Here is a 24,418-nt window from a genome sequence, read left to right on the forward strand (position 1 = left end):
ACTGTATACCGGCCTAGTAAGAGACTGTATACCTCCCTAGAAATCTTGCTTCTCCTCCCAGCAGGCCATTATGGTTAACAACACTATTACTACAAATAGCAGAGGTTTTGCATTCCTTTGTGCTACAAGATATATTAAAACAGAGAGCATCTCATAGACCACTTCCCTCTTAGTCATCATCCTAGTGACTGCTGCTCTGCCCACAGGCAATCACCCAGCAGCTCCCATCCTATTTGTGTTCACAGACCGAACCGTCGCAACCTCAGCAATTTCTTTCATGGAAAAATAATATTAGGGAGAGTATTTCAGCTGACAGTAGTGCAATAAGTGATTCATCCCTCTTGAGAAAAAATTTATCACTGTCTACTTCAGTTCTTCATTTCATGTCCTCTTCCCATCTGTTCTATCTGACTTAATCGGAAAGCAAAGAGAAGAGCAAAAACTGTTTAAGCTGCCAATTTTCTAGGATCCGTATGAACTGCTCAGCACTAGGAGTAATGGACCTATGTTAAAACAATTTTTTTTGTTGTTGTTTTAACCAAATTATTCTATCTTACAATGCAGAGAAATACTGGATGACGGGTCATTGGGAACACTTGCAGGTGTTGTTTAGGACCCCAAGAAGTGCTGAGATAAAGAATGATGAATTTAATCCACTGGGTCTAGAAATTAACGTAGAGGTTTTATGAGAAAGTAATTCCTCATGAGAATTCCTGCCTTGTCCAGTTCTTCATAAATTGAAAATATATGTTAAAGAACCCACACAAATCCCTTCTTTAACAGAATAAAATGGTGACTTCTACAAAACCAACCAAGAAAATAGCAGTTTAAAAAATCCTGTGTGTCTGTGTACTTCATACCTCTAAGGATGCTAAGTGGTACTAAACAGCAACCCTTAAGTAGAGAAATAAAGCTCAGAGATAAATTAACCTTCAGAAACTAGAAGAAGGATATTTTTAAAAAAACAACCAAAACCCAACAAAACCAGAAACAACAAAACCCTGAAAAATCCGTGCTTTGCTAGCATGGAAAAAGGGAAATGGTTCCCTGAAAAAGGGAAAAAGTTCTTTCTCCTGACATATGCTAGATTCAGATTTTGGAGTACATTTAGGGGGAATAATATCTACTAACCTCAAGTATTAAATTTGGACAGTTAAAACACTGATGGAGGAGAAAGAGTCTCTACATGAGTTATCACAAAAAGATTAAAAAATTAAAATTAGGTGTCATGTTGCTTATGTCAAAAAGACCTCACAACATTCATGTCCCATCTACCTGTTTAGACAGACTGTTTCAGCACGCTGCCCACCATCTAAACTATGGAGAAAGAGACTATCACTGAACAAAAGCTACAACTTGGTTGGACTTCTCTGTTAGTTCACCTGGTGAGATGAAGGCTGGATAAAAAGAAAACATTTACGTTTGAGCATCTACTTTTTGCTTTTTTCCCCTGAGATTCCACTGTGAAAAGTTGGTACATATATTTTCAGTGGCTTGTCAGTCTCATAACTGTGTCATATTTAAGTGAGAATACAGTCACAACTAGCAAGCTCGATATTAATTTCAACAGTATGCCTACATGCAATACTAAAATTTATGACTAGCAAGGAGTCACTTTTGCAGAGGGAGGTAAACACTCCACTGAGCAGGGGGAAAAGGAACACTTACCTTCTAATATGAAAAAAAATCCAGTTATTGAAATTTAAAACTAGATTTCTGGATGCTTTCCCAGGCGAGCAGTTTGAAAACTAAATCGCAGAGATCTTTTACATCCTAGAAAGACAGACTGCATTCCTCACCTCATCAATGAAGTAGTGTCAGCCTGCAAATGCACGACCTAGTTCACTCAGCTTTCAGCAAATGTGCCTGGTTTTATGAAATATATATGAAACACATCTTTTTTTAAGCTAAAAATACATGTCATCTTAGCTTCACTGAAAAAGCAACGTTAAACATTCATTTCTGCACATAGTGTGAATTAAATTACTGTACACATACTCCTTCAAAAATGCCATAAAAATGCGTGTGTGGGGCTCCAGCCGAGGGACTCCAACAGCCCTACATCCCACAGCATCAGCTAATGGTGCAAGGCTTATTTTAAAGTATTTTTTAAGTTTCAGCAGCTATGCACTTACCATGTTGTCTCTTTCCTTAGCTCAGCTAGCTTGTGCAAACGTTGAAGGGCTTTTTCCTGTTTTCTTTCATCTTTTCGTGACTTAGATGCTACGTTTCGAGCAAACTCCCTCTGTTTCAGTTCCTTCAGTCTCTGAAAGAAATAGTCATATAATGCACACAAAAAAAAAACAGGTATGAGAAACACTTACAATGACAGTTACTTGCTGGTAAGCACTCATGGCACAAATTATTTTTGAACCTAACCAAAGTGACCCATTCAACAAATTTATACATTTCAAGTGAATAACCAAAATACACAGAGATGCTAGAGACAGGTTAGCTAGGTTAGACATAACCTCAAAAATTTTACTGTAGCTTTTGTGATTAATGTCGACCAGACTCAGTAGGATGAAGCAATGTTCAACCAGAACTTTGCTCATGACTCCCTTCCCAAAAACCTTCCCCACAGCCTAAATGCTCTTTGAGACAGTAATAAAAAGTAATGAGACCACCCCAGGTATCTTGCCGCAAAGCCACTCTGTAGCCTGTCGACCGCCCAGCCAACATTAGATCTCAGGTTTTTCTGCCTGAGACGCTGGGCATCACATTTGTCACTGCTCAGCCGCAGGAGGTCCCTGCCAGCCCTTTTCTCCAGCCTACCAAGGTCCCTCTGGACCTGCCCTGCCACGTTATCGGCGTGGTATCATCTGCCAGACTCCTGAGAGCGCGCTGTCCTGCTATCTAGGTCGCTACTAAAGGCGTTAAAGGGTCCTGTCCCAGCAGGGATCCCCGTGGGATGTAAGGGCCAGAAGTCTTGGATTTTGAAATGGGAATATCTTCCCTCTGAAGGAGCTTGTTTCCTGCCCTCACTGGTGTCTGAGGCAGCAGTTAACCAGATGCTGAGGTTCGATCCAGTATCTCATTTGACTTCATCTCCAGCCTGTTTCTTTGGGGGGAAATTAAAATGCACAGCTCTGATTCTCCACATTTCATTTTCTTTACATCACAGAAGGCCAATACACAAAGACTTTCCTAATCCTTCATGTCAGTGAAAAGTATTCCTGTAAGTCCCAAACCCCACTGGTGTATCGCAGAGTTGCTCAGTGTGTCCCCAGTATGGCTCACAGTCTAGATGACATCATTTTACGAGACTGTAATTCCACAATTCTGTGAAGAACCCAGTAACTTGCCACTGTTTTAGTGTCCAAGGGCTAACAGCCACCCATGAACAGCGGCCACATGGATTTGTAAAAGCAGTAATTCTAACTTCAAATTGTTTGAGGGGTATTGAGTAAGCACATGTTGGATACACATGTAATGGAGTTTGAGGAACTCTATAAACACTGCTCTACTGCTTCTTCTCAATTTTTTGTTTTGCCTTTTTTGTTATTTTCTTTCCTATTCAGAGAAAAATATCCCTCATATAACATCAGTAATTTACACACTGAAATCTGTCTTTGCCCTTTTGGGTTATGCTAATGCTACCTTGCCAGTCCATTTAACGCCAAGAAAAATATATGTAGAAACATTCTGAGAAAGCAAACAAATGCTTGCAGAAAAACAAGCACTACTCTCTATTTTCAATTTCTGAATTATTTTTACAATATCTGGATATTCCTTTGAAGATATCCTTGATAGATACAGAGAAATAATTTGAATGGTAATCACTTCTATCATTTACATTTTATAATCAAAATTTGTTTTATTGTGCTAATACAGCGTAAAGTTTATAAATTCACTCAAAACTGGATGTACAGTAGATTTTTTTTTTAAAAAAAAAGGCTTGAAATGTGACGCATCTTTGTAGAACATTTCTTACCCCTGCGCATTCATGTTTTTCTAAAGATAGTATGATACTGACCCTGCTTCCCACCAGCTACTCGTGAAACCCAAAGTATTTAATTTCACAGGTGACTTCTGAGTACTCAGAATACTAGCGAAGGGATGAAGTTTGCTCCTTCCTCTTCCCACCCTCCTGCCTTTGGCATTTAAAGACAGGATTTCATTCCATTTTGCAGAGCTCCACAATTCTTCAGGTTTTTTTCCCCTCCATGGTATATGGAAAGAAGTATGCAACAAAGCAGAATAAAAGACAGACAAAAGGGTGCATTTTCACAAGGTTAAAAAGGAGAAGCTAAGGTGCATACAAATCCATAATCACCCACCACCAGCAGCACTCTACTGTAATTACTGGGATGATTATAATTAGTGATTTGATCCTGACCAGATTTTGACCCCTTTTCTCTTACTGCTGAAAGTTAACAGGACTCCATGTTTCAGGGTGCAAGCACAGTCTCACTCACAGTGAATAGGGACAGTGCTGTTAAAGGAAGTTTTACCTGATCTTGGAGGCACAGAAGGTGCGTTTCATGCCTATCATTGCCAAGCAAACATCATTTTACTGATATGAGCCTCTCGTCAGCCTGATCCATCATTAGCTGTTTAGCACATACCGGTTCTCCTACAGAACTGTTCAGAAATTTCAAGTAATTGAATTGTTCTCCCTGATTGCCACAAGTAGTTGTCAATGTTTTGTGTGCACAGCCTTTGCGTCGGACTGCCTGCTCTTCTCTTCTGGAGAACTACTTGTTTCAGAGCTCTCCTTCTGTCAGAACTCCCATCAAATACCCTGCCCCTTTCCTGTACGGAAAACTGGTCTTAGCAGAATATGACCTAGTTATACAATGTGGATTTTTTTTTTTTTTTCTTACAACTGGTATCTCAGTCTTGAAGCTTGAAGAGCTTCAACAGTCTATATGGATTATGCCTCAGTAACTCTTGAGGACTTTACTCAGCAAAAATATAAGTGGAACTTTTCTCAGCTGTAAATCACAAAACATGCACCTTGGTTTGAGGCCTGATTGGGCAGTTTCCAAAAAATACTATTTTCTATACTTAAAATGTCATCTAAGCGAGAAAATGTGTGTCCCAATTTTTTTATATTGCAGTTATTTTCCATTTGTCTTTATTTAGCCGTCTGATAAACTATCATCACCTGCACTTCCTTACTGCACTTTGTCATGCTACTGACTGCTAGCACTGCATTTATACAGCCCTATATTTGTATTTTGTTGGGTTTGCTTGTATTATGCAAATGAAAATGAGATATTACCCAAATATAAGTAAAATGCCATTAGTCCAGGCATTCTGAGTATCACAAGGCCTCGACAAAACTTGTTCAAAGTAAATGGTGGTAATAAAAACACAAGTGTGCCTTATTACTAAGAAACATCTTTTTCTTAACATTTTTATGTCTTTCCACATGGCAGATCTATTCACCAGTGCTAATTTCAATCGTTCGTTTAATGCCTGTTATGTTTTTTTGCTTCCATGGATCAGTAAGCAAATAATTAGCAGGCAGTCATACAGTATTTAAATATGATTCCCTCCTGTATTTTGCTCTGTTTATGAATCAGCTCAAAACATCTAAGCCCTAGCAAGCAGAGTTCAACAAACAGTTCACAATGAATAATTAAACAACATTTCTTCAAGAGAACTAAATGCCTTCATCATTATCCTGATACCCTGTACTGCCACTTGGAACGTGCAGAGCACGGACCACCGTTGTTTCACAAATGGCCTCCCCCAGCCCGGAGCAATGGGAAGCCTCACCCTGATCTTCCAGCCTTGCAACGAGATCCTGCAACTGGGCTGCTTCCACTTGGACAGAAGATGGATTATTTAATCAAATCTAACTGTGACACTGTGCCTAAAGCAGAAATACTCCACCTATTTCTGACAAACTCAGCTGGGAGTCTTACTGCACACCCGTTACGTCATGATGAGCTGAGGTATGCAAGTCCAGGCGAAAAGGAAGACTTTACCAGCTCCTGTGTACCTATGCAGGGATGAAACTATACATGAGCAGACCACATAAGTCCAAACTCACATGTAGCTGCATTTCACTCAGAGGCAGAGAACTCAAGTGTCCCCAGGCTTGTCGTGGAAAATACCAATCAAAAAAATCAAAGAAATCCTGAGTGGACTTCCAATAGGACCTCATTTCTGGTTACTACACCTTTGCCTTCATTTCCCCTTTTACCATATGAGACAGCTAATTTCAGCATGCCGCTTGTCAGAAAGCTCATGCTGAGTTTCCTAATTCTCCCCTGCATTTTATAATATAGGAACCACAAGCCCAGATCCTGCTGCTGTAGCCAGGTGCCTGAAGACCTCCATGGATCAAAGCCTCTTGAAAGACACATTATGGCATTAAGTTCACTTCTTACATTACTAATACAAGCCTTCCGCCACCTTGTAAAGTGGTTGTTCAGTGGGTTTTTTTAGAAAGCTTAAGATTTAAGCACTTGTAACAATAGCACTTCAAACTAATAGCTCTTCAAAACATAGAGAAGATGTTAATTAATAAATATGACCAGGACAGCAAAAGCATGTAGAAGCTAAACAGTGAAACACAATGTTTCTAAATACTAAGATACCAGGTGATAAAACGAGAGGAAAAACCCTCAAAAAACCTCAGCCTCAAATAATTTGATACCTTGAAACATATAATTTAATGTTATCAGAACTGACGCTGAAGAAAAGCAGTGAAACTTTTAACAAAATTTATGAAACCAAAGGGGAAATCATAACAAGCATCAGGATTGATACAGGCTCTCTCTGTAGCATTAATATCTCACATAAAAAACAGACATCCCCCCCAGCACAAAGACATCTTCTAAGGACTGCTTATTCAGGGAGGCTCCCATAAACTACTGGTGCAAAGCTTATCTCCCTAGTCTGGGAACAACTTTAATAGGGTCAAGAACCATTGGGAACGGTTTTTATAATAGCAGGAATCAGAAAGATGCCTATCAGGGGATTTCAAGGCAGTGCAGTTCAGATATTATTATGCTAATTTGCTTTTGACCTTAGATTAACAATTAAATTACGTGAACTTTTACGATGCTGAAAATATGTAGACCATAAATTCATTTTCTGATCAATGGAAGTATAAAATTACAGAACTTAACAGGCATGACATGAAATTTTGCTGCTTTATTGTCTTTTTATTTTATCAGGGAAAATGACCGTATTCCCAGTAGTCACTGAATCACGAATTTATGTGATTGTTAGCTTTTAAAAATAACTCATCAAAATAAAATTTCCTTATCTTGCTCCCTAATTATGAAATACTCAAAGCTGCAGCCCAAATAGCATAAGCAGATTGCTACAGCCCTTTATATATTGAGCACTAAAATACCAAGTATTTGTGGTATACCTTGAAATTTCTGTTGTAGCTCTTTTTCAAGCTAGTTGCTTCTGAAAGATCAGATATAGCATAGTCGCAGCTAATGTGGGAACCTTTGAGAAAGCAGGTGATTGATGAGGGAAAATGTCCAGCACATAATTCTTTCCTATAGCTTTGCATTACATTAAGAGAACAGACATACTGTCATGTCTATACCATACACATAGAAAATGCAGCTGATGCTTAACTGGCACAAGGATTTTGAAATAGTAAAGGCAGGTAAATGCAGTAATTGATGAAGAGTTAAACTGCTAAATTGCTCATGTCAGAAGAGGGAGGATGAGGAGACTACAATGCTGCAGCCACGGCCATCAGTACCAGTTTTGGTGAACAACCAGCCAGACCAGGAGAGCAAAGTACAAGTCTGCTCCTACTCCACCCTTCCATCCAGCAACACCAGCATCAGGCTGACATGAAGCCATGGGATATTTGGCCCTACGTATGAACCCTAAAACCAGGATGAGCTTCCCCACATCCTATGCTGTCTATAACTCCATTTGCACCCTGAAAGAAGCTAGACATCCACTGCAGCTCCCCCTTGCCCTTCAAAAATTTTCTAATTACCTAAACATGGGGAACATGGGTCGGTAGTTCAGTGCTGTTGTGGAGGTGGCACAAAAGTGGCACTTGGATTTATTTAAAACAAATGAAATATTTCTTCTCTCAAAATCTGTGTATGATATAAATCGTATTTTTAATTGTTAATAAAGGGTTTTTTAGCTTGTCTTCAGTTTATTTTTAAAAAAATCTGATTACTGATTAATACAGGGATTAAATATGAGTATTTCTTAGCTCTGAGTGATTATTATAGAAGCTATTCTCCTTTCTCTGGATACCACATGACTGCTGTCAATATACTCCCTCATAACTGAGATGGCTTATTGTTTCTTTATGTGAATTATGGTACTACAAACAGAACAACAACATACTCATTGCATCATAATCCAGCAACTGGCTGGATGGTCTCACTCGAAGAGTTGAGGTCAACAGCTCCATGTCCAAGAGGAGAGCAGTGACGAGGGGCATTCCTCAGGGGTCGGTGTTGGGCCCGGCGCTGTTCAACATCTTTGTCGGTGACACGGACAGTGGGATCGAGGGCACCCTCAGCAAGTTCACCGACGGCACCCAGCTGTGTGGTGGGGGACAGGCGGGAGGGCAGGGATGGCATCCAGAGGGACCTGGGCAGGCTGGAGAGGGGGGCCCGGGCAAACCTCATGGAGTTCAGCAAGGCCAAGGGCAAGGCCCTGCCCGTGGGCCGGGGCAATCCCCAGCACAAACCCAGGCTGGGCCCTCGAGGAGCGGCTGGAGAGCAGCCCCAAGGAGAGGGACTGGGGGGGCTGGTGGGGGGAAAACTGCCCGTGAGGCAGCCCCGTGCGCTCGCAGCCCAGAACCCACCCGTGCCCTGGGCTGCAGCCAGAGCAGGGGGGGCAGCAGGGCCAGGGAGGGGTTTCTCCCCCTCTGCTCCGCTCTGGGGAGACCCCCCTGCAGTGCTGGGGCCAGCTCGGGGGCCCCCAACAGCAGAAGGACACGGAGCTGCTCGAGCGGGGCCAGAGGAGGCCACGGAGATGCTGGGGGGGCTGGAGCAGCTCCCCTGGGAGGCCGGGCTGAGAGAGTTGGGGGGGTTCAGCCTGGAGAAGAGAAGGCTCCGGGGAGACCTTCGAGCGGCCTCCCAGGGCTTAAAGGGGGTGATAGGAAAGATGGGGAGGGACTCTGGATCAGGGGGTGTGGGGATACGATGAGAGGTAAGGGTTTTAAACTGAAAGAGGGGAGAATTATATTAGATGTAAGGAAGAAATTCTTCCCTGTGGGGGGGGTGAGGCGCTGGCCCAGGGTGCCCAGAGCAGCTGTGGCTGCCCCCTCCCTGGAAGGGTTCAAGGCCAGGTTGGACGGGGCTGGGAGCCCCCTGGGCTGGGGGAAGGGGGCCCTGCCCGGGGCAGGGGGGCTGGAACTAGGTGATCTTTAAGGCCTCTTCTAATTCAAACCATTCTATGATTCTATTAGATAATCATTTGTTGCACCAAACCAGATTAGTATCCTTTTGAAAAAAGGATTAAGCTTTATCAGTTATAAATAACTGAATAGGTCAGAGCTCCTGTAACACCTGTAAACACTTAAATGGGGAATGAAACATGCCCCAAGCATGAACAATGCAAAAAAGCAAAAAAACAATGCTAACTATAATGTAAAATACATGTATTTTAGTTCTGTCTTTGGTGGCTTGCAGAGGAATATATATATTACTGTTATGCAACCAGACACCCCTTCACTTTACACAGCACGACAGGGCAGCATCTCTTCATTTGCACTGTGGCCTGCAATTCTACATACTTCTCATGATCATAACTTTCATAAGATTAAAAAAATAAAAAATTCTCCCTTTGCAAAGATTATAGAAAAAGTTAGCTTCAAGAAAAAAATACTATAATACAAGAAAAACTTACCCTGTTAGTGCTACAGGCATTCCCGAGCACAAGTTAAACAAGGCAAGTAGTTTCCACAGAAAGGAGAAATGTCAAGATTTCTCAATGAAATTAATAATTTAACTACTCAAATAAGTAGGATAAGGAAGAAATTATAGACATTTTTTTTTTTCATGCTGCCAGTGTGGAATTAATTGCTATAATACATTCCTGCAATAAAAGAGGAACGGGGGGATTTTAACAGCAGCCCATACCACTTGATGGGGAGTTGCACAGCAGATGGAGTCAATTCTTGCTAGTGGTGAGAAAAACTTCTTGTTAGGGCAATGCGGCACTGGAACATGTTACCAAGAGGGGCTGTGGAATCTCCAACCCTGCAGAAATTCAAGACATGGCTGAAAAAAGCCCCATCTTACTCGATGATCTTGTGTTGGTGAGCAGGAAGCCAGCAACTTCTTCCAAATGCCATTTTCACTATTTCTGTCTTATGCAGTGAGTTATCTCATCTCCTCACTTTATCAGTGTATGGACTACACTGGTCACTCACTTTGTTGTTCAGAGGCCTTTAATAAATAACACTGATCTATTGCTGGCTTACAAATAACTTTCAGTTTTTGCAAGTTACACGCTGCTTCTAACTGCCTCTGCCTATAGCTGTATGCATCTCACTTTAAGCTGCAAAATTTAAACCTTTTCTTAAAAATTGAGAGCTCCACAAATTTGCAACAGAACCACATTTTATACGATCAGATATTAATCCCTCCAGATGAAAAGGAACATGCAGGTTATGAATAATCCTTTTCCTCTCCTATTTCTACCATGAATTGCAACCTCATCCTTCTGACGGTCTTTTAATATTAGAAGAAATCTAACACAGAGAGATACAGATACATACAGGATTTAAAAATAGCTAGTCCTTGGAGCCCACAATATTGCTGAATAGGTAGATTCAGATGAAGTGAAACTGTGCTCTTTTTCCAGCACTGTCATGAGCATCATCCCAGATTGGGGAGAAAATGGGGATTAATTAAGAGGAAGGGAAGGTTGGGATTGTTCTACCTGCCCATCATGGGCCCGAAGGGAGGCAGGTGATGAGAAGATGAGATTCTTCATGATTCAGGAGATTTTTTTAACTTTAAATGAACTGTTGTAATGCTAACGTTCACAAACAACTATAACTTGCTTAGAGGAACATTTGAGCAATACACAGTAGTTCAGTTTGTTGCGTAGTCTGCAAAAAAAGAACTGTTGAACCAGCTTTAACATTCAGATCCTACAAATATATATTAAAGACATGTATTATGCTATACAACTGAAAATTCATATTGGTCTTTTCTACTTTTGTAATATAAAACTTGAAATTATTTTATCATGAAATATAATTAGTTTTTGAGACTACTTCATACTTGTATGTGAAGCATCTTTCTTGTAAAGTGCCTTGAGTTCAGTTAGATTTTCCTATGTAAGTTCATGGGGAAAAAAATAAATTAAACTTGAGCTTAAAATGAAAACATTGTTTTCAAAATCATGAAGAAAATCAGAACACTAAATATTTTGCACACTTCCGCCTGTAATGTACATGAAAGCTAGTTATCTTTGATAAGAAGGAAAAATAAATCTTTCTTAGTTTTCTATTATTTTTAACTCTTTTCCTTTAGAAATTATCTGCTGGAAACAAACACATACTTCATTATGTGATGATTAATGCCCTTCCCAGCATAGTAAGCCTCATGTTTCGTTTGACATTATTCTGGTGCCTGCGCTTCTGCTGCTGCTTTCCAGTATCCCCTGCTGCAGGATTCAGATAGCATTACAGCTCACAGTTGAACAAGGCTCCAGGACTTTGACAAATAACAGGTTACGGACCATAAATTAAGATTTTGTTGCTTTTGTTTTAAGATAACGATGTTCGCTAAAGTTCACTAAATGGCTGCAGCACTGCTACTGCGCAAAAACATTGTTTTAAGCCTGCAGAATTGGTGAGCGTTGCATATTGAATATTTCACTGCGATAGCTACTAACCACATGTATAACAACAGCCTGATCTTACTGCAAGCTGTAGGATATTTTTTGTTAGCTTCAGCAAAAAAACAGCTAAATACTACATAAATATTAAGGCCAAGACGAAAGAAAACAGCATACAAATACAGAATTAGCATCTTGCCTATCAAATTAATTTTACCACATAATGAAAAGAACATAAAGCTGAAACACACTTGTACATCTGGCAAGTGGTTACATATGCTAGAGTCTAATTTAAAGGTATTTATTTTAATGACTCCAGGCCTAATTCTATTTCTCTTGAAGTCAGTGGAGAAATTCCTGCTGAGCTCAGGGAGAGCAGAGGTTTTAAACTCAGCATGGAAATTTTCAGCAACACTTAAGGAAGCTTCTTCAGTCACAAAGATTAAAGACAAGATGGCTACACGTCACTTCTTTAAGGATCACTTTACCTTTACACCCACTCCTGCACCGCTTAGGCTTCTAATTCATGAAAACATGCAACATTTTAATTCTGTCAAGAAACAGTTATTCCTAGTGCTGTTGGAGAAAAGGGCTCGACGCCCCACTTCTGGGAAGACACAGGCGGCTGTAAGCGTGGGGCTGCCCTCAGAGGCCACAAGTCCTCTTTGCTGCTCCGGAGGGACAAGCCAGCACGCACCGTTGCAGACATCGTGTGCCAGTCCCTGGTCCCACAGCATTATCTGCCACCTCCCTTTCACTCCCGCAGTGAAGTGTAAGCATACAGAATACTCTTTCTGAGCACAGCACGTACAGTATTTCCAAGCTTGACAGTTCTGCTGCAACCAAACTGTTCATTCAGTGAGGCAGTGCTTCCTGATATTTTCAGTCACTGAGTGCTAAATTTTGATGACCACTTTATTCTCTGGCCGATTACAATTTCCCATGCATAAATAACATGAGCTCCACAACATCCCATCTAAAGTCTCTCTGGAAAGCTTTAAGCTATTGGAAAAATCCCCGTTGGGGCAGCATTCATCTTCCATAAATCATTTCACAGGAGCAACAACTTCCCCACCAAGAACTTGTTGCAGAGCGAGGTCACCTCTACACCTCTTTGGAGAGGGAATATTGGATTTCCCTTTAGAATTACTTTCTAGTGGGAGAAGATAAGGCCACAAAATGGATGGCTCCATCAACACAAAGCGTTAGATGGCTCAGCTGTTAAAGCTGTCTTTTGCTCATTTTGGAGACTGTGTTGCTGTTTTCTGCATGAATAACATACCTGGCAGCTCTGAGAACTTTGATGTTTCATCCAACAACTTTTCACTCCAGTGCCCTCCAAAGCCTACTGGTGTCTACTGTGACCCACAAGTTTTTCACCTTGGTCAAAAAGGTTTAGTGGTTCTCCAGCACTGAAGTTCTCTGTATGATCATGCTGATATCCTGTTTATTCCTCCTTCACTGAAGGAGGACACAATACCCTATCTACAAGCACATTAAAAATTGCAAGCAGAAAATTTTGGTGTATGTTTTCAGCTTCTTTGGTCACTGACATTTTAGGAAAGATGGCCATAGAGACTGAAATGAACCTACCAAATCTTGAATCCTACCAGTCTCTACCGTGTGCACAATGACTGAAAATGAGGAATTAATATTTACAGTCAGGTTCTCTAAAGGATATTTTCCATAATCCTTGAAGGATACTCTAATAACTCTCACAGGTTGAAGGAGATACATGAATTCCCTCAAAGTGAGCTCTTTATTTTAATTCTTCATGTCAGAGCTAAATCACAATCACCTTTTCATATCAGTTTTATATTGGATCACTGAGCCGTTCAAAGCCTCTGTTCACAAATTGCTTGTCATCAGCAGGATCTGGTCCTTGCCAGAGATTATCCCAGGACCATGACAAGCTGCTTCAAAGAATATATAAAATCTGACCAATGAAAACTGAGACAAGACTAGGCCTTTGCAAATTTGACATGTCACAGCCACAGCTAATTGGCAGACAAAATCTGTTATCCTTAACCCAACATTTAATACTATTCACACAGACTCCTCTGAGAAAAACACAAGATTAAGGAAAAAATTATTAAATATGAACACTCCATCTCGCAAGGCAAAATGAATTAATACCATAATTTGGCTTATGCTTTAATTTTTCAAGTAGGCAAATAAAATGTGTTATAAGGTAACTTTGATAACATCCCACTGACATTACTATGAGCAGTAGAGGTTGCTAGCAAGCTGTTATGAGAGCACATGACTCTATTTATGCGTGTCTTCTACTGCATCATTGCCTTTGCAGACTGAAATATTAGTGACTGTAGAGCAAGGATGTACGTGTCACCACACTGTGTTAAGAAAGTATTACGTTATCAGGTAAGCCACAGCTCAGAGGCTGCTGAGGGAAACCAGGACTCTAAGACAGACCCCCAAAAGGACAAGCACAAGGTCACAGCAGAGGCCTTGGAAGTGGAAGGAAGAGGATGACACCAGGGTCCCAGGGCTATAAGCAGCTCACTAGTGTCCAATTACTGCTTGCTAAAGGAATGCAACTTTAAAACGTGAATAAAAGTGGGTTTAGAGATAAAAAGAAAATGAAGAAGCATCCAACATATGTAAAAACCACTATATATAGCAAATTTTACTACAATATGTAATTGGGAACCACTGGAGCACATGTTTGTGTTAGTAAATACTTTAAAATTACCCCAAATGGACCTCAGACTGAGGAGGAAAAAAGACATCAAGCGTCATCCTCTTCCTGGTAAAAAAGAGGAAGAAACCACCAGTATCAACATCACACTCCCCCACATAAAGAACTCATAGTGCTGACAACTTGTAATGACACCTCCCTTTTCTTCTTAGGACTATAACACCAAAAAAAGGATCAGACACTAGAAAGCTCACATATATCTGTATTGTTAGCAGGAATGAGCTCTTGTAATTGGATAATTTGGACTACAAGCAGCAGTATCATTGTAATTGGCATAATAATAATTCTTTCAGTAGGCTGTTAGGACTTCAGATAAACTAACAACAAATTCTTGGCTTTGCATGTCACGTGTTTCTTTCACCCACGTAACTGCAAAGGTGTTTGGTCAGGTACCCCAGCCTCAAGCACTAGGTAACCATGCAAGAGAGCTGACAATCGATATAGCAGGTCCAGCTTTCTGTTTTAACGTAACTCAGAAGCACTTCATGGCAATATTCCCCTGTCTCAATCAGATATGAAGCTTTCAGAAGATAATTTGCCCTTGATTAAGAATCACTAGGAAATTAATAAAAACAATAATTAACTAATAACGTAAAGCTCATTACTGAATGGAAATGTACCCAAATCTTAGTCCACATTCTTAAAGGCAGAAAGCAGTTTTCCTAAGGAAAACTGACAAAATCCCTTTTTACCTTTTCTTTCTGATAACAACAGCCAGGATGGAAATACATCCACTCTCACGATACAGGATCTGATTAACAGGTGAGCATTGTATGAGGAGGACAGCACAGAGCACTACCTACAGCACTGAACCCTGAAATCCGAACTGCTATATGCTCAAGCTTTGATGAAATGAAGAAAAAGCCCATAAAAAGCTATTCATCTGACACATAAATAACAGGGGCAATTAACTAGGTGGGCCTTCTATATATCTCAGCAGAAGATAGATTTAAAATGTCTATACTCCACATGAAGGCATTTCTGGTTAAAACATTGCCACAGAAAATGGAAAATAAGAGCAGAAGCTTTATCATCTCAAGGTCAACGTAATGGTATGTTTTGGGAGGTTAAAAAAAAAAAGTGTTTTATTCTTCTGCCCTACAACAAACTCAGAGAAACAAACATAAGTACTCTGCAACTAAGAACTATCAGTGAGTGCTATGAAAACCTTGCCCACTCTTACAAAGACCAGAAAAAGATAATCTTACTCTGAGAACTCCCAGCCCTGCAAACAAACCTTTTGCCATCTTCAAACACTACACAAGTACTGCTACAGCACTCCACAATTAATAGAGTATTTACAGACCAGATTCTCTACTTTTGCACAAGTTTTAAACTACTGAGTTGAAACGGGTATCTTTGTTGGTCTTCAATTTCGCAGGAGAAGCCTCTGGGTGATCACCATATTTTTCTAGTTCTGATTCAACAAAGTTGGGGTATTTTTAAATTTTGTCAACTACACAAATCTCTCTCTAGAAAATCCCATGGACATTTTTAATGAAGAACAGCAGAAAACCTTTCCACAAGTTTGGGCTCAAATTTCTTTATGTACTTCTTTTCCTATGGATAGCTATAAAAAGTACAGAAGCAAATCATGACATTTCCTTCTATCCTACAAAAAATTTGGCTGTTTTCTCCACAAGTTATCTCCCATGGAAACCTATATATTTCAGATACCTGCTCTCAGTCTTCACAACATCCATTAAAGTAGGCTGGTCTTAAAATATTACTTCTGCCTTAAGTTTCCCACAATACTGCTCTAAGATTTCTTAGCAGTCTGCTGTAGCGCCCTCCAGGCTGGGACAGGAAAAAACCCTGCAAGACACTTGGCTTTCCCTGCCACATCCTCTCCTGTTTTTTTGTAAAATTACCACAGAAGATGCTTAGGGAAGGTCAGAAGAACAAAACTTTACACAAGTGACACTTTTTTCCCTCTGCAGGTCTTGGACATATTGTTGGAATTCTCCCTCTTAACAGCAAAGTGACTCATCCTTTATGAAAGCCTTGAATCCATTCATCAAATTGTCATCCCCCAAAAACTGTTTCTTGCCTGCTTGTGTAGGATGCAACTACAGAGGCACAGGAAGATTCAGAAACACTTCAAAAATTTCTAAAGTTCCAAAGCTTAGAAAGTTTCTGAAAAAATCTTATGCTTTTACCTCTAACACAAATACACACACACATTAAAATGTCTTCTAGTTCCAGTAAAAACATGCAGTTCAGCAGAGAATAGGATGATTGCCATTATGCAGTACATATGCTGAAAGAACTACTGTTCTCACCAGTATGCCACAAAACTAGACTACATCATCACATGAATGCATGGTACGCCGGGTGGTGAGCACATCTGTAGTTGAAGGAAAACATGGCCAAATAGGCTTCAAATAAAGACAATCAGGAGACCCATACCCGATTCCTGGCTCTGACTCAGATTTATTGTATGGCCCTAGCTGCAAAACGAAGTAGCCTGTCCTTCAAACTCTGTCTGTAAAATTGAATTAGTGTGAAAGAGCTGCCATGAAAAACATTGCACAGTACTGATACTTCATCTGATTTCTGATCTGAGAATATTCAGAAAGGGCTGCAAACCGCATGACCCATTTCATATTGTTTTGTCTTATTACAGAAGCACAGAGATCAGCAAAGTCACAGATCTTTGCCAACATATGGCAGGAGAAGAGTTCATAGTTTCATCATTCAAAACATTTCTTCAGATGGAGCGGTGGACAAACTTCTTTCAGGACCACTTCCCATTTCACCATTCTGCAAAGGCAGCACCAGAGTTTGGCTTGTGCACCAAAACCTGAACCTGGATTCGGTAGGACTTTTCCAGGTTTTGAGAGATCACGTCCCCGGGTAAGCTGCAAGCAGATAACTAAAGCTGTTTCTTGATCCCACTGCACAAATTAGAGCAAACTGTATTAAAAGAAATAACTTGCTAAAAGATCACAGAAGATGGAACTAATGTAATAGCTATTTAGTTTTAATAAGTTGGTTATAAGCTATGTAGTGTTTTCTACTCTCATCAAATCTTATTAATGTATAGCACTTCACTGCACTGAGATAAACAGAATGTAGCTATGCCTTGAACTAACATCTTATGCTAGGATTTTAGCACTTTTTTTCTCTACAATTTAAGAAAGGTAATCAGATCCGTGGTAAAAAATTACAAATGGCTGTCTTTGTGCAAGAAAACCATCTTTGATAATGATAGCCTTCCAAAACATATACTAAGGATTGTCTTGAAAAATGGACACAAAAAACAAAATATAATGACTGTTTGTCATTTGTATAAATTTAAGTACCTCTTGTATTAAAATATCCATATTTTGCAGTGTTAAAACTTCAAAGCTTTCATGCAGTGAGTAAAAGATGGTGAAGTGTAATAAGAAAATCGCTGAAAACCTAAATTTGGATACTTGGCTTCCCACCAGAAATTCAAAGCCTTCCCTGAGACACTGTGTAATACGCAGCTGCTCCTAACACAAGCACAAGGTTGGTCTATTCATCAAATGTATGCACATTTAAGTAATAAAAGTCCCCAGCATATCTCACTGCTGAAACCAGATCTCGTGTTTTCCAAAAAGGCAATAAAGATTTCTGATATGATTATAGGTAGCAGTCTCACACCCTTACAAGCAGATACATTAGTGCAGCTTCGACTTGCTTTCCTCTTTTAACAGATGTTGTGGAACAAATCTCATGTGCCTACAAAGAGTACATGTCACTTTGATGCAGCGAACTCTCACTTCTGCCTGAGGCAGTATCACTAACAATAAATCATTCTGTTTGAAATTTCTACTGACCCTCAAGACACCAGCTGGCGTCCTGTACACAGCACATCTGCAATCTGTGTCCAGATTTCTGCTTAGTGCCAGGGAAGGTATTGCCTCTCCCACTTCCACTCTGAAGGAATTCTCCAGGTGTCAACACATGACAGAAGAGCTTAACTCTATCCACCAGCAGCGAATAAATGGCCAATGGGATGTAAAATTTAGGAAAGACCAAGCCATGTTACTTTTAATGTCCATCCACATTTAAATTAGTTGATCCTTCCTCTTGTACAGCTCATCAACTATTTCTGGTTTTTTTGTAATGGTCCTCTGAATTTGGCTTATAACGGAAATGTCTTCCGTTTTCTCATTCTTAATCCTAAAGGTAATGGGAGAACCTGAGGTGACAAACATTTTCTAAGAACTGGTCCTTCTAGTCTCTGCTATCTGGGGAGACAGAGTTGGCAGCTTGCATTTCCAGGCTCAGCCCAACTGGAACATGAAAATGAAACTGATTACCACCAATTTCAATAGTTTTGCCTTTCACTCTTGAAGATCCTGAACATAGTGAAATAAATAATTGCACCATGTCAACCAAGGTTATTATACTTCAGAGTCAATAACCTGAAGAGGAACAGTTTACTGGACTCTCCCAGTTACTGTGTGTTCCCCACATTACTGTAACTTCACAACCTTCCAGGTCAGAGGGAGAAAAACTTAGATTCTAGAGCATGTCAGAGTAGTCATCAGGAAAAAAAACCCACATCAAAACACATCAAACTCTCCCAAATAATATTCTGCTACTGCACTTTCAGTAAATGGAAGCAAAAGCATTAGCTTTAACTTGAGTTCTCTTCAATGTGATCTGATTATTGCTGGGGTAATTGCACTATTCATCTGCTGACATGTAACCCAAATTTAGAAACCAGTGATTTCTGGTGACTCAAGTAGTCAAATACAGAGAACAGTATTTTTCCTTTACCCGAAACCTATTTTTCCAGTAACAATTAATTCTACGGTGTAAGATTGCTTTTTATTCTTTTCCAGGTGCTGGGGTTGAGGAGTACACCTGTACCACACTGTTCATCAAGGAAACACAACTGCTCTTGACTTAGACATTAGGCAGATGTCTGCTGGTGCACACCAATTACACCAAACGGCGAGGATGGGAAGAGGAGAAGCCACTGTCATCAGCTGAAACTGCAGGGGGGATTAATTTAACAGAATCTAATTACCTGACTGGATTTTGGCCAGTGCACAACTGGAGTTACCACCCTTGCTCCTAAGAAAGCTGTCTGGGAACTTCAATTACTGTGGTGGTCAAGGTCTCAGGTTTATATCTCGAAGGCAGCAACTATGGCAACACAATTATATTGCTCCAATACTGATGCAAAGGAAAAAGTGCCACCCGTTGAAGTACCAATCATGTCCTGTAGCACATAAATGTTAATTAGTGGTCTTTTTTTAGAAATTATGAGATGCTCTAGACCTGCACAGTGTGAGATTTGATGAGATGAGAGCACTGGGTGGTATAGCTAATAAATCAGTTTACTGTATAACCTCATTTCTTTAATGAAGAGCAAATACCTGAGCCTTAGTAAAACAAGAGCCCCAGGCATACATTTGCAAACTGAAATGCTGGATTTAATTTTTCTGCGTTCTCTCCCAAACAGGGAGGGCTGACCTAGCACTAGTCATTAGAGAACGTTCTTCTGTCAGGGGGCAACGCTAAGTGTAAACTTTGCATGTCAGAATTAAAAAACACAGAAGAGATGAGTGGCAAGGCCATTATGGGAGAAGAGCTGGTAGAGGTATAGTTTTCATAAGGGAATAACTTTTAAAAGCTGACAAGAGCTGTCAAGGTGTCAGGCCAGGAGAAGAGCCAGCACAATTAACATATACTAGGCTTCAATCTACTGGGAGGGAAAAAAGCAGCATTTATTTTGGACAATTACAAGTTAATAAATGGAAGTGTCAGTTCCTCTGTAGAGCACCCATTAAAGCATACTAAAGGTCAAAACCTCTTACAGTTTCTGTCATGGTAGGCAACACACTACCATTATTTTATATTTCAAGCAATTTTATCGTCAATGACAGCCATTACAAATGTACAAGAAAATATTTTCCTTAGCAGTATACCAGGCAGTTTACTTTGCAGAAATCATCTGCGCTTCCAGAAGTGACTAGTATTTTAGATTTTTATTCTGACCACCGTGACATTTTTTAATTAATTTTTTATTTTCCAAAGTGGGCTCGTATGCATGAGCACTTGAAGTGAAGCGCTCAGGTAGGCACGCCGTACCACTTCTGTACATCCTCCAGCTAGGCACAACCCCTGCCTGGGGAGTGGTGGGCACCTCCCCGGGGTGCCGGGCGCTGAAGAGAGCCCAGCAGCCTCCTGCACAGCTTCAGCCCTTCCCGCGGGAAGATGAGCTCTCCCCTCAGTAAGTGCAAGGGCAGGCAGGGTACCGCGCCCTCCCAACCTCACCGGCTGCCCTCGCTTCCCTCACTCTGACTCCACGTTTAATTCAGGCCTTGAACAGCATGCAGAGCCATTAATTTGCTCGTGTGAAGCTCACCCCAGGAGTTAACTGAGCTTGGAAATGTGCTTCTGCTTTTCTTTCCTCCCAACTTAAAAATAAATCAGAAGAACTGGGTTTGCTTCACCTGCAGAATCACTTGCCCTCTGCAGTGCACCAAGATAAGGTATGTACACTACTTGAACCCTGTTATTCTCAGTTGCCTCCCCAACAACAAATTACAGATCAGGTAACTCCAAATCAGATGGCAAGTTGAGGGATTTGCAAAGGAGACAATCCTCTCTGTGCATACCCACGTAGGAAGGCATGGAAGACCCTTTGTATCGGTGAAACTCCACCATACAATGAGCCGCAATGGAAGCTGTACCCAAATAGGGACATAAGCCTGGAATTTTACACTTTTCCTACGCTGAGGGAATAAAAAGCTTCCAAACCCAGCCCTTCCTAATACACAATCTTCTCACTATTGCTTAAGGAAAACGGTATGACATTATTTTTGCCTTGTTGATCTTCCTGTTAATTGAGGCAGAGAGAGAAGTCGTTAGCTATTCTAGTTTCCCTTTGTTCATAGCCAGGCAGGTGTGCAGAGCCAAAGCAAGATACCCAAACAGTGCTTGAAAAGAAAATCTGCTACCTGCAGAGTGATTTGGGCAAGACTAGCTATCATTTAATACATTATCTACCGTTATTTAAGTAAAGTAACTCCTCAGCTCATCATCACATTTGAGATCATTCAACACCTACCATTTTAAGGCTGCCCAGCCCTCACCATTGCAAATCCTATTGCCCAGCTGTTATGAGAGCTTTGCTTGGACATCCAGTCCTCCTCACTCTGAATCCGAGTTGAAAAAAAAAAAAAGAAAAAGTATCCTAAAATAGGCTTGGGTATAGCATATGCCCTGTGGGAATTTTGGCACGTGGTGGATGGACATCTGCTTCAGGCCTGACCTACTTCTAAGCATCTGAATACAAAAATCTCCCTGCAAAGATTCCCTGTATTTTTCTTAGCTGTTAATCCCCCCGAGATTTCACCTGCCCCTCAGAAACCTTCTTCACCCTTTGAGATCCATTTGAAGATGTTGGCAGTGTTGGTCACTCAGGAGTAACTCAGACTAGAGCCTCCACTGTGCAAAGCAAACACCATATGCTCAATGAAGAGGTTACACCCTTTGTAGGCAAAGCAGATGTGAGACAGGTTAGGAGTCAAACGTCCCTGTTCAGTGAGTATATAATGCTCCCAGGTAGACTATAATAATTTATCTTAGATGGCATTTTTAATATATTTCTCATTATACAACACATAACTTTTAGCCAACCTTATAGTAGGCTGACGCCAAAAAGAATATAATAATTGAGGTATTCCTTAGAAATGCAAATCACGTAACTATGGGAAGAAATGAGGGAAGAAAATGAAGTAACCCACATCAGTAGCATGTGTTGTACTCACATCCAAACAGAGGAAAAAAGAAAGATGTATTAACCAAGAAATTGGTATCCTTAGGTATATCAGGACTGCATATCAGGACAACAGCAGGAGGTCACATCAGAGAAGTTAAAGGTAGTAGCATCCATTGCGAATGAATTTGAATTAACTTCACATATGATTTATAATACAGTATACAATGGGTCTCTCATCAGTTCTAATTTAAGAAGAGAGGTAACATGTTCTTGGAGCAGATAATTCAAGGAAAGGGAAGGATGCCTGCAGGAGGGAGACACAGGCATGTAGTCTGCTTGTATTTATATTGTCTTCTGCAGATTAAATGTCTTAAAAAATAATAATAAATCATTCAACCAAAAGACATCAAAACTTTTGATCATTTGATGTTGAACCACTACTCTTCTGCCACACATGGAAACTTTGAAAGAAACTGCGAGATCCTTTACAGAATAATTCAGGTTTGCCACAAGAATGTTTGTCAAGAACAAGCATGGGTGAAAGCATAGTGAAAAACTAGGAGGTATTACTGGAATAACATTCTATGGTAACCTTGAGATGAAGGAAAAGGCTTAGCTGAATCCAAAATACAAACAGGACTTAAGGCAGGGGCACACTTCTAGCTTTCCTTTCCACTGACTTGAAATCTTCTTAAATGAGGGCTACTGCCGGTCTGCCAACAGAGGTCAAAACAGATTGCACTCCTGCCTGCCTAATCTGTCACTTCCAATGCTCATAGGGCCCTTACTTAAATCTGTTTTATTTCAGTCATTTGCAGGCTGAGGGTGGGGAAAACTTAAATTAGGGAGTCACTCAGACCTTTACTGGACAGCTGTAGTTGTAGCAGTCATTAAAAAACAAACAAGCTAATCACTGCAGCTCAAACCCAAAAAGCCAACCACAAACACAGAAGAGGCTCTGCAGATAAATTGTTCCAAGACTACATCAACTGCATGTGGAAAAAAAAGAAAAAAAAAACCAAAAACAAAAAACATTTTAGGCTTTGCTGAATGCTTCTAGAGCGGTTTAGGAACTTGAAGACATTTCTGTACAAGGTGCTACTGAGCTGCAATTAAAACATGCAGAACAACAGCAATTATTGTTTCCAGAGTAGCATTAATCAGCACTAGTCGTCTGCTCAGGGCGTACGACCCTGCTGGGGACACACCACAGGCGAACCCCTGGCTGGAGGGAGACCCTCCACCGCTTCCATACAGTTTGTTTGTCTCGTCACAACAGGCAGCACTGATCACAGTGCTGTGCTCCGGCAACAGGTCAGAATGACCACTGGAAAAAGAACAAGCTTTCTCTGAAGTGAATGAATTCTACACAGATCAGCAAAGACCGCGATAATGACCCCGAGATTTATTGTGGCTTGTACTGAAAAGGTTGCACGGTTCTTCCCAATGAAGAATGAACTCTCACATGTAGACCAGCATGTGCAAACCATAGGGCGTAAAATATCATCCTAGCAGAGCTCCAAAGGAAAAAACAAAAATCCCAAAACTTTTTTTTTGGTAGCAAAAAAGAAATGGTAAGGTGGTTTTTGCAGCATCAGGCAGGGTGTGCTAACTACTCACATGCACCACTTAACTGTTTTAGCAAATTAAATCATGATAATGTCATAAAAACCATTCACCATGAGAAGTCAGAATTTAGTATATTACTAGCGACATATTAGTTTCTCCTTCACTTAAGAAAATAGAAAACTTCAAAACTTCACTGTAAATACCGTTTTTCTCTATGATCAGTGACAGCTCAAAACCATGAAGAAACAAAATGCACTTCATATTATTCATTACTTTCACTTAATCTAAATTCTACTTGATTACTTTCAGGACATCAGTGAAATTGCATTTGGAATTTCTGAAAGTTACAGAAAAGGTATTCTGTTGATTGGTTTGAACTTTGCAGCCATAATCATGCTTAAATTAACTTTGGGAGATTGATTCTGTTAAAGAATAAATGAAAAATAATATTTTTCTTCCAGATAATTGCTTAACTGATCTACAGCCTAATACAAAAAAGCAAGTGATAGGTAAACTATCATCTGATCTCCAAGTTTGTCTAACACAAGTTTATAATCATTTCTCCCCATCAAAACACTGTATGCCAAAAGATGCATTACAATATGCATAATGCCTCAGGAATCATGTACTAGAACACTATATTATTGCATACCTTCAAATCCTCATTA

The 24,418-nt window shown here is 40.3% G+C and overlaps 1 protein-coding gene across 4 annotated transcripts in view; it reads right to left on the minus strand.

Moving 5' to 3' along the window:
* ZNF804A (zinc finger protein 804A) overlaps nt 1-24,418 on the minus strand; it is a 157,893-nt gene that overhangs the window by 7,822 nt on the left and 125,653 nt on the right. For all 4 annotated transcript variants that reach the window (XR_006164575.1, XR_006164576.1, XR_006164577.1 and 1 more), the window contains exon 3: nt 2,136-2,266. Coding sequence is in view for 1 of the 4 variants with exons in the window: in XM_042784339.1 (XP_042640273.1) it covers nt 2,136-2,266 (131 nt within the window). In the remaining 3 variants the exon portion in view is untranslated. The remainder of the gene's footprint in view (nt 1-2,135; nt 2,267-24,418) is intronic.

The sequence above is a fragment of the Tyto alba genome, unplaced genomic scaffold (genome assembly GCF_018691265.1).
Source record: "Tyto alba isolate M040663 unplaced genomic scaffold, T.alba_DEE_v4.0 Super-Scaffold_7, whole genome shotgun sequence".
Taxonomy (NCBI): Eukaryota; Metazoa; Chordata; class Aves; order Strigiformes; family Tytonidae; genus Tyto; species Tyto alba.